The sequence below is a fragment of the Aptenodytes forsteri genome, unplaced genomic scaffold, assembly GCF_000699145.1.
Source record: "Aptenodytes forsteri isolate BGI_AS27 unplaced genomic scaffold, ASM69914v1 Scaffold426, whole genome shotgun sequence".
Taxonomy (NCBI): Eukaryota; Metazoa; Chordata; class Aves; order Sphenisciformes; family Spheniscidae; genus Aptenodytes; species Aptenodytes forsteri.
In genome coordinates, this window is record NW_008794010.1 from 1,827,225 (window position 1) to 1,843,766 (window position 16,542).

General features: G+C 40.8%; 1 protein-coding gene across 1 annotated transcript in view; it reads left to right on the forward strand.

Annotated features, from left to right (window-relative positions):
* Positions 1-16,542, forward strand: part of LARS2 (leucyl-tRNA synthetase 2, mitochondrial) — a 92,575-nt gene that overhangs the window by 50,689 nt on the left and 25,344 nt on the right. Inside the window, exons 10-13 of the mRNA XM_009290374.2 lie at positions 141-256; positions 1,810-2,093; positions 5,912-6,010; positions 8,314-8,451. Of these exons, the coding sequence (XP_009288649.1) occupies positions 141-256; positions 1,810-2,093; positions 5,912-6,010; positions 8,314-8,451 (637 nt within the window). The remainder of the gene's footprint in view (positions 1-140; positions 257-1,809; positions 2,094-5,911; positions 6,011-8,313; positions 8,452-16,542) is intronic.

The following is a 16,542-nucleotide window of genomic DNA, read 5'->3' on the forward strand; positions in this document are numbered from 1 at the left end:
CTTTGGGCAAATGTAAGTTATTCTAAAGAGAGTGTCGTAGAAATAAAATGTTTTATCCCCAAATTGATGATTGATATCCATGTTAGTGAATCCCAGAACTAATTTTCTTTTTTTTTTTTTTTAACTCCCCTCCTCCCCAGGAATACCTACTACAAGTGCAGAAGATGCTGTAGTAGCTAAGAATCTAGGCATTTCTTTCACTGAAGTAATTGAAACATTGCCAAATGGTTTGGAGAAAGTCATTAATTCTGGGGAGGTGGGTATACAAGTATGGAGTTCTTTCCAACTTAAAATAACAATGCAAACTAATTCTGTTTTTTCAAGAGTGCCAAATAATTTGTGTGTTTAAAAGCTTTTTTTTTTTTTTAAATCAAGCCAGGCTTATGCTACTGTATTTCTAGGAATAATTTAATGATGAAATATGTTGGCTTTTCTGTAGCAATAAAATGAGGTTTTTCTTCCTTTTGTGCAGGAGAAGAAGCTACAGTATTGGTCTGAGTTTTATAATGGAAACTGAATAATTGATCCTGTGTTAAAAGTTGATTCTTATTTCATCATCTCAATACATTTTTAAGCCAAATATTAATATATCAGTCCCTTTTCCACATATTCACTGAAATGTGGCGTAAGTCTTTCTGGTAACATATCTGCCTGAAGTGACATAGAAATCTTGTATTTAAATATCAAATATATACGGTGTTATAGCTCTTGAAAAAGTACATTTGATAGCAGACACAAAGCTCATATTCTATTACATCACAGGTAGGGTCTAAGTGGTTAAGACGTATCTGAAAGCAAGAATAGAAACCCCCCAAATGAACGGAGGAGAAAGCAAGCTGTTTCACCATCCACATTTCCTCAGTCTCTACTTTGTGTTGGTGATATTCTGGAAGTGTGAGCATATAGCAGTTGATTAAAATATTGGCAGTAAATGCAAATATCTGCCAATAAAGGCTGAAGGGGTCTACAGGGCTCTTTCTCAGCCTTGTTCTATTCAGGCTATCAAGAACATTACCCTTTGATTAAGAGGGTGTCCTGGTTTCGGCAGGGATAGAGTTAATTTTCTTCCTAGCAGCTGGTACAGTGCTGTGTTTTGGGTTTAGGATGAGAACAATGTTGATAACACACCGATGTTTTAGTTGTTGCTAAGTAGTGCTTACACCAGGTAAGGACTTTTCAGCTTCCCATGCTCTACCGACTGAGGAGGCTGGAGGTGCACGAGAAGCTGGGAGGGGGCACAGCCAGGACAGCTGACCCCAACTGGCCAAAGGGACATTCCATACCATGTGACGTCATGCTCAGTACATAAACTGGGGAAAGCTGGCCGGGGGGGCTGCTGCTCGGGGACTGGCTGGGCATCGGTCGGCCGGTAGTGAGCAGTTGCATTGTGCATCACTCGCTTTGTATGTTCTTTTCTTATTATTGTTATTACTATTACTATTTTATTTCAATTATTAAACTATTTAAATTATTAAATTATCTCAACCCACGAGTTTTCTCACTTGTATTCTTCCGATTCTCTTCCCCATCCCACCGGGGTGGGGGGAGGGTGAACGAGCGGCTGTGTGGTGCTCAGTTGCCGGCTGAGGTCAAACCACAACAGAGGGTTTAAATTAATCCAGTAACTGGTATGTGAATAGTCTCTTGGGTAGAAGGATGTTAAGCAGAGGGAAGGGGAAAATTAAGATGAGGCTCATAAACTTTGACTCTCAGAAATTGCATTTGTGACTTTTTTGTTTGTTCTTGCATTTTCACTGACAGCAAATATACATTTTTCTTTCTTCTTCTGCATCTCTTTTTTTAAATCAGATCACAGGCATGACTCGTCAGGAAGCTTTAGAAGCTATTACCCAGCAGGCCAAAAATAAAGGAATAGGTGGAGACCTAACGAGTGACAAATTAAGAGACTGGTTAATATCTCGACAGCGGTACTGGGGAACACCTATTCCTATCATTCACTGCCAGACATGTGGCACTGTCCCTGTACCTTATGAAGACTTACCTGTGGTGTTGCCCAGTGTAACCACCTTCACGGGAAAGGGAGCCTCACCTTTAGAAACTGCTCCAGAATGGGTGAACTGTTCCTGTCCGAGGTAAGCCAATGCTGCATTTACTGCAGACTGGGAGAGAGCGCTTTGTACCTGCCTGTTTCTTGTGCTCTTTCCATAAGTGTTGACAGCTGACCACTCTGAGCCAGGATACTACTCCAGAATGATGTTTAGTCTGACCCAGCGTAGGGGTTTTTTTCTTATATACTCTGTAAAACTCCTATTTTGCAACACAGACACCCACTGCTATTTCTTCATAAACAAGCTGAAGCAAAGCTCACTGTTTTTAACTTGGAGGAAAGAAAAAAGGGAAAAAAGAATTATTTTCTCCCTGCCCTCCATTTCTTAACAGTATTTCTCACTTCATTTACGACAAGAATTTCCATTATCTTTCACCAGTAGAGTTCATATAAAGCTTATAATGATTATTTAATTATTTCATTTTGTTAAGGAAACTAACATTGTGCTCATTTGCTTAGCAATAGTCCAACAATAAAGTGTTTCCTCAGCTATATAATTCTTTATCATGAAGAATCACATTCACTGTATATTAGAGATGACAGCATGTAATTCATATTGAAGGAGATAGTAAGTATATGCATCTTGTCAGTGTTGTAATCTTTATTGTTTGTAGTCCAGCTGTTTAAGAAATAAAATAGCCTAAATTAAGTAGTGACAGATACGTCATGAAAATCAGTTGTCTAATCTTGAGGGCTGCTTAGATACCCTGTACATTGGAGTTTGCCTACAGGTTCTGCAGAAGAACTGGTAGAACATGAGTTACCCCAGAGAAGTTTTTCATCAGCAGTGCAATGCAATGCTGCTGCTAACAGGCTGAGCAAATGGGAAGTATGTTATCAGGCTGCCAGGCAGGGGAATCAGACACAGAAATGACATTAGGGCTCTCATTGATAACCCAGCAGTTTCATAACACGTCACTGTATTTTAACATTTGCAGGGTAGAATATCAGTGTGGTTTTCGTTTCTAATTAGGTAGCTTACGCACAGCAGTTCTGTGGTTCTCTGGGAACATGTATTTTGACCTTTGTTGATAACATGTATTTTATGTAAAACACACATTTACTTCCATGTTTCTGCATAGAAAATTTCTTCTCAGATATGCCTATTTAAATTACATATAGTTAGTGTATTTTAAAGTGTGACTTCCAGGGAAGCCTTGCTAAATAAGATCCACAGGTTTAGTAAAATCCCTAGAAATACCTTGGTCTACAATTCATAATTTCAACTGAAAAATTTTCCTGATGTTACAGAAAGTCATTGTGCACTCCTGGCTTCCTCCTGACCTTAATTCAAAAATGATTTTGTTGTTTACCAGGCAACAAGGTACTTTTGATGTATAGCAAATCCTTATGGTTTCTGGATAGTTACTGTGGCTGCCCTACTTAGAAGTTAATCAGGGGCATTTGTTTAGTCAGAAATAAAGGCGTACAGGATTAGTTTCTTAGCCTAAAATGTGGTAGTTTGCTGAAATTAACTTTTTTTTTTTTAAATTCTCACCTTTATTTGGCTTCTTAATTCTCACTTGTTTGACAACTGTCTTCAGTTTTGCTCATCCGTATGTCTGCTACAGTTTCAAATCCTTTGAGCTATTGCCTTTGTGTGTGCAGTCTTCCTTGGTTTTCCTTGCTCTGAGAAATTACGTCATCCCTTCCTTTAGTCCTTCTCTCCAGTAATAGGGTTTTTTTCATTAGTTGCATTTAATATCTAGAATTATTAAGGAAAGTAAGATGGAAAGATGTAAAAGTCTGTGAGTATTTGAGTGACAATAATGTAAGCAGTCATAAATGGGAGGAGATGCACAAGTTATTCGTTGTTACACAAGTCCAGGTAATTGTGTTAGTTGTCTGAAGATCATCTAATGAGATTACAGTATTGTCCCTGTTGTATAAATTTTGAAAGATGCCCATGCTGTCTGTGCCTTAGTGAGCCATGTCCATTTAGAGAACAGGCAACATCAGAGGCATGAAGCAGATATAATTATGGTTCAATGGCTGTAAAGTATGCTTGCTTTTGACTGAAAAGCCATTCTGTTTCAATATAATACAGTATTATTTTACATTGGCCAAGTCTCTGCTTATATGTACAATTTAATAAAATGGTTTTTCTATATTGAAAAGCAGTTAGAAGTAAAATTTCTTTACTACGTTATTCTCATTGAAAGAAAAACTTGCTGGTAGAGAAGGACCTGGGGAAGAGACAGAGAGAAGGAAAATGTTAATTGGTGATACTCTCCTAAACTTGCCTCAGCAAGCCATGCTGAAGTATCAGGCAGACAGGCAGATAGGTGTTGCAGCTCAGTTATCAAGCCTGGTCACAGACTATGCAGTTGGAAAATATTAAATAGCCAGTGCCCATTTATTACGTATATTTATTACACATATACATGCATTTAAATTTATATACATTTATAAATTGCATACATTTGTTACATATAGCCAGTGGTATTTATGTGCAAGTTTGTCACAGGTTGCAAGGTTTTATTTATATTAGAATAATCCCATTGTTTTAACAGTAAGACTTTTAAAGAGGGATCGTTTACAACAAGGGGAAGTTTATTAAATGTGATTATTGGCTCCTGTCGTGGTTTAATTTCAGTCGGCAACTAAGCACCACACAGCTGCTCGCTCACTCCCCCCCACCCGGTGGGATGGGGGAGAGAATTGGAAGAGCACAAGTGAGAAAAACTCGTGGGTTGAGATAAAAACAGTTTAATAATTGAAATAAAATGATAATAATAATATGATAATAATAATAATACACAAAACAAGTGATGCACAGTACAATTGCTCACCACCCGCCGACCGATGCCCAGACAGTCCCCGAGCAGCGGCCCCCCCGGCCAGCTTTCCCCCAGTTGATGTACTGAGCATGACGTCACATGGTATGGAATGTCCTTTTGGCCAGTTTGGCTGTACCCCCTCCCAGCTTCTTGTGCACCTCCAGCCTTCTCAGTCAGTAGAGCATGGGAAGCTGAAAAGTCCTTGGCTAGTGTAAGCATTACCTAGCAACAACTAAAACATCGGTGCGTTATCAACTTCGTTCTCATCCTAAATCCAAAACACTGTACCAGCTACTAGAAAGGAAATTAACTCTATCCCTGCCAAAACCAGGACAGCTCCTACAAACAAATAATTTATATTCAGGGAGAAACTAGCAGAAAGTAACCTGAGCTACTAAAATTTATTTTAAAACTGTTCCTCAGGGCTGCCAATATAACTCCTAGCAAAAATTGATTTGCAGTAATCACAAATTAAAATTGTGCTACAAGGTCTAGAAGAGATTTGCTACATCTCAGTGAAAGCTTAAATTAAACTAAGTTCATTTTTTCTACAGATGATAAGTGGAATCTGCAAAGACCTTTTTATACAGACAATCAGAGAGGCAACGACCTGCTCCGTCTGCTGAATGTTTATAAAATTATTTGTCTGCTGGTACCTAACGAGTGTGATATATATTGAGTTCCCATTAACTTTATGGCAAAGTACGCTTGTCTGTGCTTTAAGACTTGCTTCGTTTCTTTTAAAATAGCAATTATAAAAAATTCCAGGAGCATACGATGGAGAGGGCTGTCTGGTGCAGTGCAGTCTTCTGCTATTGCTGGATGCTGTCGCTGTTCAGCCTTCTTTTTGGTTTGGATGTTGTTTGGTTTGGGAGGGAGAAGGAAGGAGAGTGGGCTGTGTTACTTGTGTTGGGCTTCTTCTGAACATACCACTCCTCAGAGTGCTCAGACCCGTTCAGTTTTCAATCTAAATGTCTTCATGGCCACTCTGTACATGCATGGTTGTTTTTTTCCAAGCTTGTCACTTATCTAAAAATAGCTTTTCTCCTTCTCTCTTGCTCAGGTGTAAGGCAGCAGCACGGCGGGAAATCGATACCATGGATACATTTGTTGATTCCGCTTGGTACTACCTGAGGTACACTGACCCTCACAACACGGACAGGTGAGGGCTGCAGCCATCGGGTGGGCCAGCCCGCTTCACAGAATAGAAGGGAGGGAAGAGGCCAGACACTCTGGTGCTGCTAGCTTCTAACTGCCTTTGCAGCAGGCGGAGTAAACCCCTGGGCTGCCCTGATTTGTGCCCACGCTCTGGCCTGAGCACAGCGCAGGGCAGACTAGGAATTGCTCTAAAAATGCGGCATTTGGTTGCTCCCATGCCAGGAGATCTACAAGAGCAGGATGTGTAGACACAACTATGTAAGCACAGGAGCTACAAGGCAAGGGGCAGAAGTTTGCGTGAAAGGGCATTATGGGGCAGGGCACAGAGGAAATGTTCAGCTAAGGAGCTGAAGATAGTCCTTAGTGGAGGACGCCATCAAGAATGACAGCCTACCATGACTCTCTCTGAGGCTGTGGTAAGTTGCATGGAGTGTACCCTCCCTGGCAATACACTGAGTATTTCAGTGTGTGGACAGACAGTGCTTTTCCACCGGTAAGAAGAGGAAAAGCCCGGTGTAACATCCAGCTGCCAAGAATGGCACCCTCATTTCTCTCCTTTTGAATTCTGGTAACTCTTGCTACTTCCTTGTGCGCAGACCTAAAGTGAAGTGGCATCGCAGCAAGCTCCTGCTGTGTCAGCACTTTGACTATATGCATAATTAATGAAAGGAGATTTTTCATGTGCTCTGTATTAGTGGCTGCAGCATGGAGAGTGTGGCGTGGGAAGATAGATGTAGTTATTTAGCTGTTTTTCTGCTTCATAGTCTGCCTGTAGAAGTGCCGCTGATCGCACTGTTTTTTCCAAAGACGAATTAGTGGAACAGCTGTACTATGTAGTCTGAGGAAGATAGAGAGAGTTGCATTTTTTAGATATTGATACGACATGTAGGGCTCTTTGGGGATTTATTTATTTATTTGTTGTCCAGAGAAGTGTCTGGGTACATACTACATACCAAGTGATTTAGTATAGCTGGGCCAATTACGGGTTTTTTTTGTATTGGCAGCACCAGTTTAGTTAAACTAAAGAAATAACTGCTGTGAAATAACTTCTGTGAACACTTTTATTTCACATCAATTTTAGTTATTTGCTAGTGATATTGTGAATTTATTATTAATATTATTAAGTTATGCAGACTGCTTCCTCTCCAGTGACAATTTAAAATATTTTTTTGTGTATGGACAAGAGGGACTATTCCAGAAGTTGAAGATTAAATAGTCAGATATAATATCCAGCTGTCAAAGTAACATCTTAGTGTAGCTAAATCTGTTTTATATTGAAATAACATTTTTATGGACTTCTGTACTAGATCGCTACCTCCATTTGATTTATTTATTTGGTTTTTTTAGCTAAGCTGGGTATATGTAAACCCTTTATTTCCATAAGTCATATTTCACAGGTCTAGAATTTGGGAGAATTACTCTGTTGATTTTGGAACCCTGTGACAAGTTAGTTTTGATTTGTTCCACTAAAGCCATGAATCCCAGGTCTATGATTTGCTTTTGGGCTCCTACGTGAGGAAAAAAGTGTTGCTATTACAAAAATTACACATGGAATAATCAAACAAGCTAACAAAACAAGTAAATTTGTTAGAACGGGGCCATAAAGCATACAGAAAAGAACAACATACATACAAATGGTATTTTGAAGGCAGGAGCCCATTATAGGAGACGTAACAATATTTAATGAAGCAGTAAGCAATGCTAGGAAACCATGCAGGTGACCTCCAGCGACATAGTAAATATGCTCTAACTGACAAATTTACTGTGAATTCATAGAGCATCCTTGGAGTACGATGACCCATCTGACTCTTGAAAATGTTTTGCAACCTTATAGTAAACTGCTTCATTGCCCCCTAATGGCAACAATGCAAACCTCTGATTAAAAAAAAATTAACTGTTTTTGAGTGGACATGTCTTTCACTGTAATATATTTGTATGTAAAAGTTGATAAATACTAAAAAAATTAAAGCTTAGCCACAGGTTATTTATGAAAAAAATCATTTAAAGAGCAAGCAAATATTTTCATCACTTTCTCAGGTAACGTATGTGAAATCTTAGTTGCTTCCCTAAAATATATGAAAATTATATTTTTGTGGAACGGCTTTTCAGAGGCAGTTATCATTTTGTCTATAATTTAATAAGCATATCACTTCTTAAAAATGAAAGAGATCTGATAGCAAAATAAAAGTTTTATTACATGTGTAGCTCTCAGTAAATAGTGGTGTCTAGTCAAGTATGATGAGCTACTTTAGTAGAGCTGATCTTTCCTTTCCATATTGTGTTTTTTCTATAATTGTGTTTTTTCAGGCCCTTCAATAATGACTTAGCAGACTACTGGATGCCTGTAGATTTGTACATCGGAGGAAAGGAGCATGCAGTTATGCACTTATTCTATGCGAGGTTTTTCAGCCATTTTTGCCATGACCTAAAGATGACAAAACATAAGTAAGCCTTATATATTTCTATAAAAATCTTTCATATTTCATTTGACTAGCAAGAGTGTTAGGGGACATTGTTACAATGATAGAACATTACATTGAATAAGCCTGAATTTTCCTGCTTGTCAGTCTTGTCTAACTACTTGGTTTTTCACAGTCAGTTGCATTTTCTGTATGCATACATACATACATAGCATTTTTATTACATGAGTATTAACTGGCTCAGAGCAAGTGATAAAATGTTGCTATAGATTTTCAGCCTGCAAAAGCTCGCATAAACTAGTAACTTCAGGCATTCTGAGTAATGCTGTTATTTCAAATTAGGTAACTTCATGCACAGTAATACCATTAATTTCAGTGGAACCATGCATATGTAGAAAAATAAGCACTCCTATAATTCACTGCAGTATTGGATCTGAACAGTGCAAAACAGTTCTTGATAAGCAAAAGCAGTATATGTATCTGCTGTCAATTTATTTTTTATTTAATGACTTTTATAGAATTACTTTTAACTACTCTTGTTCCTAATGCTGCTATAGCCTAATTCATTATCCTCTGGTTTGGTTAGAGGTAAAGTTTGAGGCAGGAAGGTGCGTCATCTGATGTTCTATTCTTTGTCCTCTCAGGTTCCCAGCTTGACATCCCCACTTCCACTGAAATTCTGCCCTTTTTTTACCGTAAAATGCTATCACAGGAACGCCTCAACAGGGAGGATACTAGTGTCAGAATAGTGAAGTACTGCCTCATGCTCTGTCCAGTTCTCCCATCAGCAGAGACATTTGAATAGATTGAGTCAAAATGAGTGATCCCATGAGAGCAACTGCTCAGTAATTTCTCAGCTGGCAACTTGTATGCATTCATTATTTACTAGTATCCACTCTAAAAACTTGATGTAAAAGAGGAACCTACATATACATGGCACTGAACTCTCTTGAATGCAGCAGTTTTGCTACAAAACCAGAACTTAAGTAGCTGTGTGCCAGAAAAAGATGGACTAGTTAGTGGAGCCAGCAGAATATTTCCCTGAGTTACTTCATAATCATTTGATGAAAGCAGGCAATGCGTTTTCGTCACTCATTCTTGCCTGCAAAATAGTTTGCAGTGAAAGCTGTATTTGAGATTTTGGATGTGGATGATTTGTGTACCTGTGTTTCAACCTGTTGTCTCCAGCTTGCACAGCTGCAGCAGGAAGGCTGTTCCTTCTCTGAGGGAGTGGGCCTCTCAAAGCAGATTCTTTCTGTCATAGGCACTATTTCTTTAAGCAGAGAATTTCGGAGCTTTTCCTTGCAAGCAATTTCAGTTTTATCAGTTCTACAAAAGACTTCACAATCCTAATCTATCAGCCATCTAGTGGAGCTGTAACACACAGCAGCAAAATGTTCTTTTGCTAGTCAAATTCTTCCACCTCCCAAAACAACATTAACTATGGTGGCTGAAGTATTGTCACTGTAAACTGAGACCACAAGGAAGGGGAGGTTTGCTTGCAAAGTAAGCTGTCTACTCTGGTTTGCAAGAAAATGAGGAGGTATGGAAAGAGGCCAGCTTGGCTGAAAAGGGACCTCCTGAGTGAGCTCAAGCACTAAAAGAAGTGCATGGAAAGGGGAAGCATGGGCTACCCCTGGAAGAATGTGGAATCATTAACTGGGTAGGCAGCATAGAATTAGAAAAGGCCATAGCTCATCTAGAATTGAAACCTGTGAAGAATGTGAAGGCAGTAAGAAGGGCCTCTGCAAATAGAATCAGAATCATAGAATAGTTTGGGTTGGAAGGGACCTTTAAAGGTCACCTAGTCCAACCCCCCTGCCATAGGCAGGGACATCTTCAACTAGATCAGGTTGCTCAGAGCCCCGTCCAACCTGACCTTGAATGTTTCCAGGGATGGGGCATCCACCACCTCTCGGGGCAACCTGTGCCAGTGTTTCACCACCCTCAGCGTAAAAAATTTCTTCCTTATGTCTAGTCTAAATCTACCCCCCTTTAGTTTAAAGCCATTCTCCCTTGTCCTGTCGCAACAGGCCCTGCTAAAAAGTTTGCCACCATCTTTTTTATAAGCCCCCTTTAAGTACTGATAGGCTGCAAGAAGGTCTTCCCGAAGCCTTCTCTTCTCTAGGCTGAACAACCTCAACTCTCTCAGCCTTTCTTCATAGGAGAGGTGTTACATCCCCCTGATCATTTTCGTGGCCCTCTTCTGGACCCGCTCCAACAGGTCCGTGTCTTTCTTATGCTGAGGGCTCCAGAGCTGGACGCAGTACTCCAGGTGGGGTCTCACCAGAGCAGAGCAGAGGGGCAGAATCACCTCCCTCGACCTGCTGGCCACGCTGCTTTTGATGCAGCCCAGGATACGATTGGCCTTCTGGGCTGCGAGCGCACGTTGCTGGCTCATGTCCAGCTTTTCATCCACCAGTACCCCCAAGTCCTTCTCATCAGGGCTGCTCTCAATCCCTTCATCCCCCAGCCTGTATTGATACTGGGGGTTGCCCCGACCCAGGTGCAGGACCTTGCACTTGGCCTTGTTAAACCTCATGAGGTTCACACGGGCCCACTTCTTGAGCTTGTCCAGGTCCCCCTGGATGGCATCCCGTCCCTCTGGTGTGTCGACTGCACCACTCAGCTTGGTGTCATCTGCAGACTTGCTGAGGGTGCACTCGATCCCACCATCTATGTCATTGATGAAGATATTAAACAGTACCGGTCCCAATACGGACCCCTGCGGGATGCCACTTGTCACCAGTCTCCATCTGGACATTGAGCTGTTGACCACCACCCTCTGGATGCGACCATCTAACTAATTCCTCACCCACCGGACAGGAACATCAAGGAAAATGTTGACCTGATACAAAATCAGACAAAGAGCCTAGTAGCAAAGGACGATCTTTGCCTTGGCCTTTGCTGTCAAGGTTTGTGCTTAGTAGGAGAGTTTGAGGGAAAGAGGTGCTACCCACTGTACAGTAGGATTGAGTTAGGGATCACTTTAAGTAAACCAAACATGTACAAGTCCATGGGACCAAATGGGATGTATCCAAGGGTGCTGAAGGAGCTGGCCTTTACCATTGTGAGGCTGCTGTCAATTGTTTTTGAAAGGTCATGATGATCAGGGAATGTCCCTGTTGACTGGAGAAAGGCAGATGCAAAACTCATCTTCAAGAACAGGCAAGGAGGATGATCCAAAGTACTTATAGGCCAGTCAGCCTCACATTTGTCCCCAAGAATATTTTAAAGCAAATCATCCTGGTAGTAATTTTCAGGCACATGAATGACAAGGTGACTGGGAGTAGCCACTATGGATTTACCGAGAGAAATTATGCCCAACTTAATCTGCCTTCTTTCTGTGGTGAGATGATTCCCTCTGTGCATGAGGAGAGCGCTGTGCGTATCTTTTACCATGACTTTAGCAAGGCTCTTAACAAGTTCTCCCATGGCATCCTTGTAGTCTGACTAGGGAGATGCGGACTGAATGGGTGGACTACAGCATGGATGGAAAAACTGTCTGAACCATTAGGCTTCAAAGTCTGACTGGCAGCTGTTTGCAAGTGGTATTCCTCAGGAGTCACTGCTGAGGCCAATTGTATTTAACATCTTCATCAAAAACCTGGGCAGTGCAACAAAGTGCACCCTCAGCAAGTTCACTGCACACTGGGAGAAGCCATTGATATTCTGGATGGCAGGGCTGCAATGCAAAGGACTTTGACAAGTTGGAGGAGCAAGTCTGAAGTGCTGACAGGAATCTCATGAAGTTCAACAAAGGCAAATTCAGAGTCCTGTACATGGAGCAGATTACCCAAGGAAACAGGGCTGGGCCAACTGTGTGAGGAGGAGCACTATAGAGAAGGGCTGTAGGGGTCTTGGCGAATGCCAAGTTTGATGTGAGTCAGCAGTAGGCCTGAGAGTATACTGCGCTGCATTAGCAAAAGCATGTCCCGCTTTGATTATCTCTGCTCATCACTCAGGAAGTCACATCTGGAATACTGTGTCCAGCTTTGAGCCCCCGCAGTGTGTGGGACTTTATCAAACTGGGGAGGGTCCAGTGGAGGGGCACTAAGATGGTCAGGGGCTGAAGCATGTGTCATACAAGGAGAAGCTAAGGGAGTTGAGCATGTTCACCCTGGAGAAGAGAAGGCTGAGGAGGGAGTCTAATTGCAGTCTACTACAGGAGGATTATAGGAAAGACAGAACCAGGCTATTCTCAGAGATGGTTTCCCCTCTGAGAAGGAAAAGAGTAACAGTCACAGATTGCAGCAAAGTCCAACTGGATAGAAGGAAAATAATTTTGACAGTGAAGGTGGTCAGACTGGAACTGTTTGACCAGAGAGGTTGTGGGATCTCCATCATTGGGTATTTTCAAAACTGAGCTGGACGAGGCCCTGAGCAACCTGAAGTTAGGTCTGCTGTAAGAAAGGAGTTGGACCAAATGACCTCCAAAGGTCCCTTCCAACGTACATTATTTTAAGAGTCTGTGATTCTGTAGCTGTATGAATTTGGAATGTGTTTTGTTCATACTCTGCTGTGACAACAGTAGCACCAAAGCACTGTGCTTAGAGTCATCTAAATATGGTAAATTGCAGGAAAAACTCTTAACTTCAATGAAAAAAATGGTCAAGAAGCACTGACTATGTCTAGTGACAATAGCAGAGAAAATCAAAATTGCTTTCTGTAGAAGTAGTTTGCAAGACTGTGGACAATTCCTATGAGGCCATGTACAATCTCACAAACTGTTGCACATGTGAAGATACATTACAGCATTGCCCCTAGGATCTGTTGTATGTACTGCTTATACGTGTGTTCAGAATGCAAGATGACTGTAACAAATTCATCATCATGCGCAAAACTGCTTGCTTGCTTTAGGTCTATGCACTTAAAGCATTAGGTGCTTTTAAGCCATGAAGTCAAATTAGGATTTTGTTTTGATATGGAAATTTCAACTCCTTTATAAATATTGCCACGTCTTAAATATGTTTTAGCATTGGTCAGAAGCCACTTTTGCTCAGTCTTCTGTTAGGACTGCTCAAGGGCTGGTCTGAGAGATCTGAAAAGAAACAACAAGCTTATTGTTAGGAAGCTTAAAAGTCATGGTGTTGAAGCCCACAGCTCCAAGGAAAAACATTAAAATTATAAAAAAACCTGCCCTCTTGTGCATTTTCAATCTTTGAAAATCTTTAGCTCAGATTTTGTTCACTGATTAAATTAGTAAAATTCTGCTACGTCTCAGTTAATGAGAGCTGCCACCATTTAAAGTGTTATCTAGTATCCTGACAAATTTTTATGATCCTCCTATTAATCTGTAGTAATTTTTCATTTTGATACATTTTCTTCATGGAAATTTTCATTGTTTGGCTCCTATCTGCTGACTTTCAAATCCATTGAAATATTTCCTGATAGCCTTTAATTCTGTACTAATGGCTATTAATATAATAATGAGGTTGAAAACAAAAGTTTAAAATTTCATAGTTTAGATTTTCAAAGCAATCTCTTCACATATGATGTACGTTATTACAATAGAAATATTATAGGCCATTCATTTACAGATGTCACACATGCTTTCATAGAAGACGCAATGTTTATAGGCATCTAAAATTGTAAAGGTGTCAATATAGTTGAAATATCCCCTGAAGATGGGGCATGATCTTTCATTTTATTTTTTTTTTAATGCATTGAATTGGAGATGGTGGGAAGTGCTCCTCATTTCCTCAGTAATGACAAGGCAGAATAAATAGCACCCTCTGGGTATTGGTACATGTGACAACAGATTAAGCCCAAATTGATGTCATTTTGTTTTAGCAATCTGGTCTGTAAAGCGCATCAGTTCTGGAATTAATTCACAAGCCAGTCAGCCCTCCCAGCTGTGACCACCGCTGGGAGAGGGGCCAGGTAGGCAGCTGGGGCCAGCAACCTCCTCATCTGTTCCAGCTTAATCCACCATGGCAAGTGTGTGCTGACACACTCGGTTACACCTGCTCAACCGTATTATTGCAAGTACAAGTTACACAGAATTTGGCTCTTCCCTAGACTTTAGTAATCAGTTCTGTCTGATGAATAATTGTAAATGGAATCTAGCACACTCTCTCTGAAGGATTATAAAGCAATAAAAAAAATCTATTGTTGCCATTAAGTCAGCAGATTTGACTGTGATAGAGAGCAAATCTCTTGAGTAAGAAGGCACTATTTTTACATAGGTGCCTTACAGAATAAAAGAAGATAAGTGTGTGACAGAAATAGCTTATTCTGTAAAGGAAGGATGTTAGAGCTTCTCTGTATTCATTAGGGACTTTATCACTAGTGTTGATTTTAAGTAAAAGCACTCAGCTATTGACAGTAAAATCTGAACATTCAATATTGTTTGATCATTTTTCTGCCTAAAATGATCAGCTCCCACATCCCCCAATCACTTCTGGCCTTCTACAGGATTGCCAGATTGTTACAGATAGATCTAACTGCAGGTTTCACAAGCACCTGAATTCAGCTGACAGTGACTGACCAAGGTCTTGTGTTGACTCCAGGACACAGCGTCAGGCTCTCTCAGCCTTTCTAGAAGTGTGGGATGCAAATACATGCAGTGAGCTCCCTTGCTAGAGCTATCCCTTCTTCCGAGTCCACTGTTTATCACTGTTGAAGGCTCCACAGAGTCCTTCCAGCCAGGTAATTGGATTGAAAGTCCCGCTAGTCACCTTGCACGGAGCAGAGCGAGGAGCCTGAGGACATGGCACTGAGCAGGAGTTCCTGATCTGTCAGTCGCACTTGCCCCTCCATCCATTGCGTGCTCCTATATAGAGAGATTGGTCTATCATAGAAATGAACCTGTGTATGAACGTTACTGAAAGGAAAAAGATGGATTACACACTTCGTGGCTAGCACAGCTGATCCTTCTTGGAGGTGTCAGGTAGACTTCACAGGTAGGGTCCCATCTGACGTACAAGAAGATCAAAAGCTGCACACAACTAAGGCCACAGTGCCCATACTCCAGCGTGGGTGCAAACAGACTTACGGGCAGGTGAAGGCATATCCCGTTCCAGCATCCTTACAACTTGAAATGCGATTGAGCATTCAAGGAAACTCAAGCCACCTCTTCGCTTACTGTGCCAGCAGTGTCTGTCTGTCCGAACATAGCTGAGTTTGTTGTTTCCAGTGCTATGGCTCAGGAGGTGTTTGTGACGCCAGGCCATGAGTGGGTGCTGCAGTATTTAGATCAGAACTGCATCACACCTGATGTGCTGCGGCATCTTGGCAGTCCCCATCCACAGCCAAGAAACACATCTCCTTCCTCGAAGGGGAAGGTTTTACATGTGCGGTTTTATTAATGTAAATTAAAGTGTAACTCTGCATGTGACCATGAGATGGAGCCACCACAACACTGGCAAAATCACTGTGCACTTCAGGAGAAATTCGGGACAGGGCTCAATTTGTTTCTGAGCCCTGTGTTTATTAGGCGAGCTCTGGCTTTCTCATTTTGGGCATGTCTCCATTTTCCTGCAGTCTCCCACTAGGAACACAGGGTTTTTTTCCCCCATGCTTGGTAATGTATTTTGTATTGCATTTTTGTAGCCTCTGTCAGCATAAATAAAAATAGGAAATGCTCATTCCTGCATTCAGCTTTTAATAACTTGGCGTATGATCTGAACTAACTCTTTGTCATTAAAAATAAGTGTTCCTTGAAAAATCACTTCCAGTGGAGAGCCCTATCTGATTTGGATGTTCTGGCTACCTCATTAACTTTATTTTAGATAGCAGCAAGTGTAGCTATTTTAATAACCGTTCGAGGTCTTAACCACACTGAAGTCTGAATGATAGGGGGGAAAAAGTCTTTTTATTTTTCCTTGGTGTAATGTCTTTAGTTTGTAGAAGAAACTTATCCTGAACAGTTATCTCCTGAAGCATCTTTACACCATTTGTTGATGATAGTATTACAAGGTTTTTGTTCCCGATTTTCATCTCCTAATTCACTTGGATAATTTGAGATAATTATTTGAGATTTTAGATAATTATTACCTCCTATTTTTAAAATACTTTTTCTTGTTTGTACTGTCTAAATTTGACTTCAGTTGTCATCTCCTTAAGTTCCTTTCATTTATTTCTAAACAACAGGATTTTTCAGGCAACCTATGAA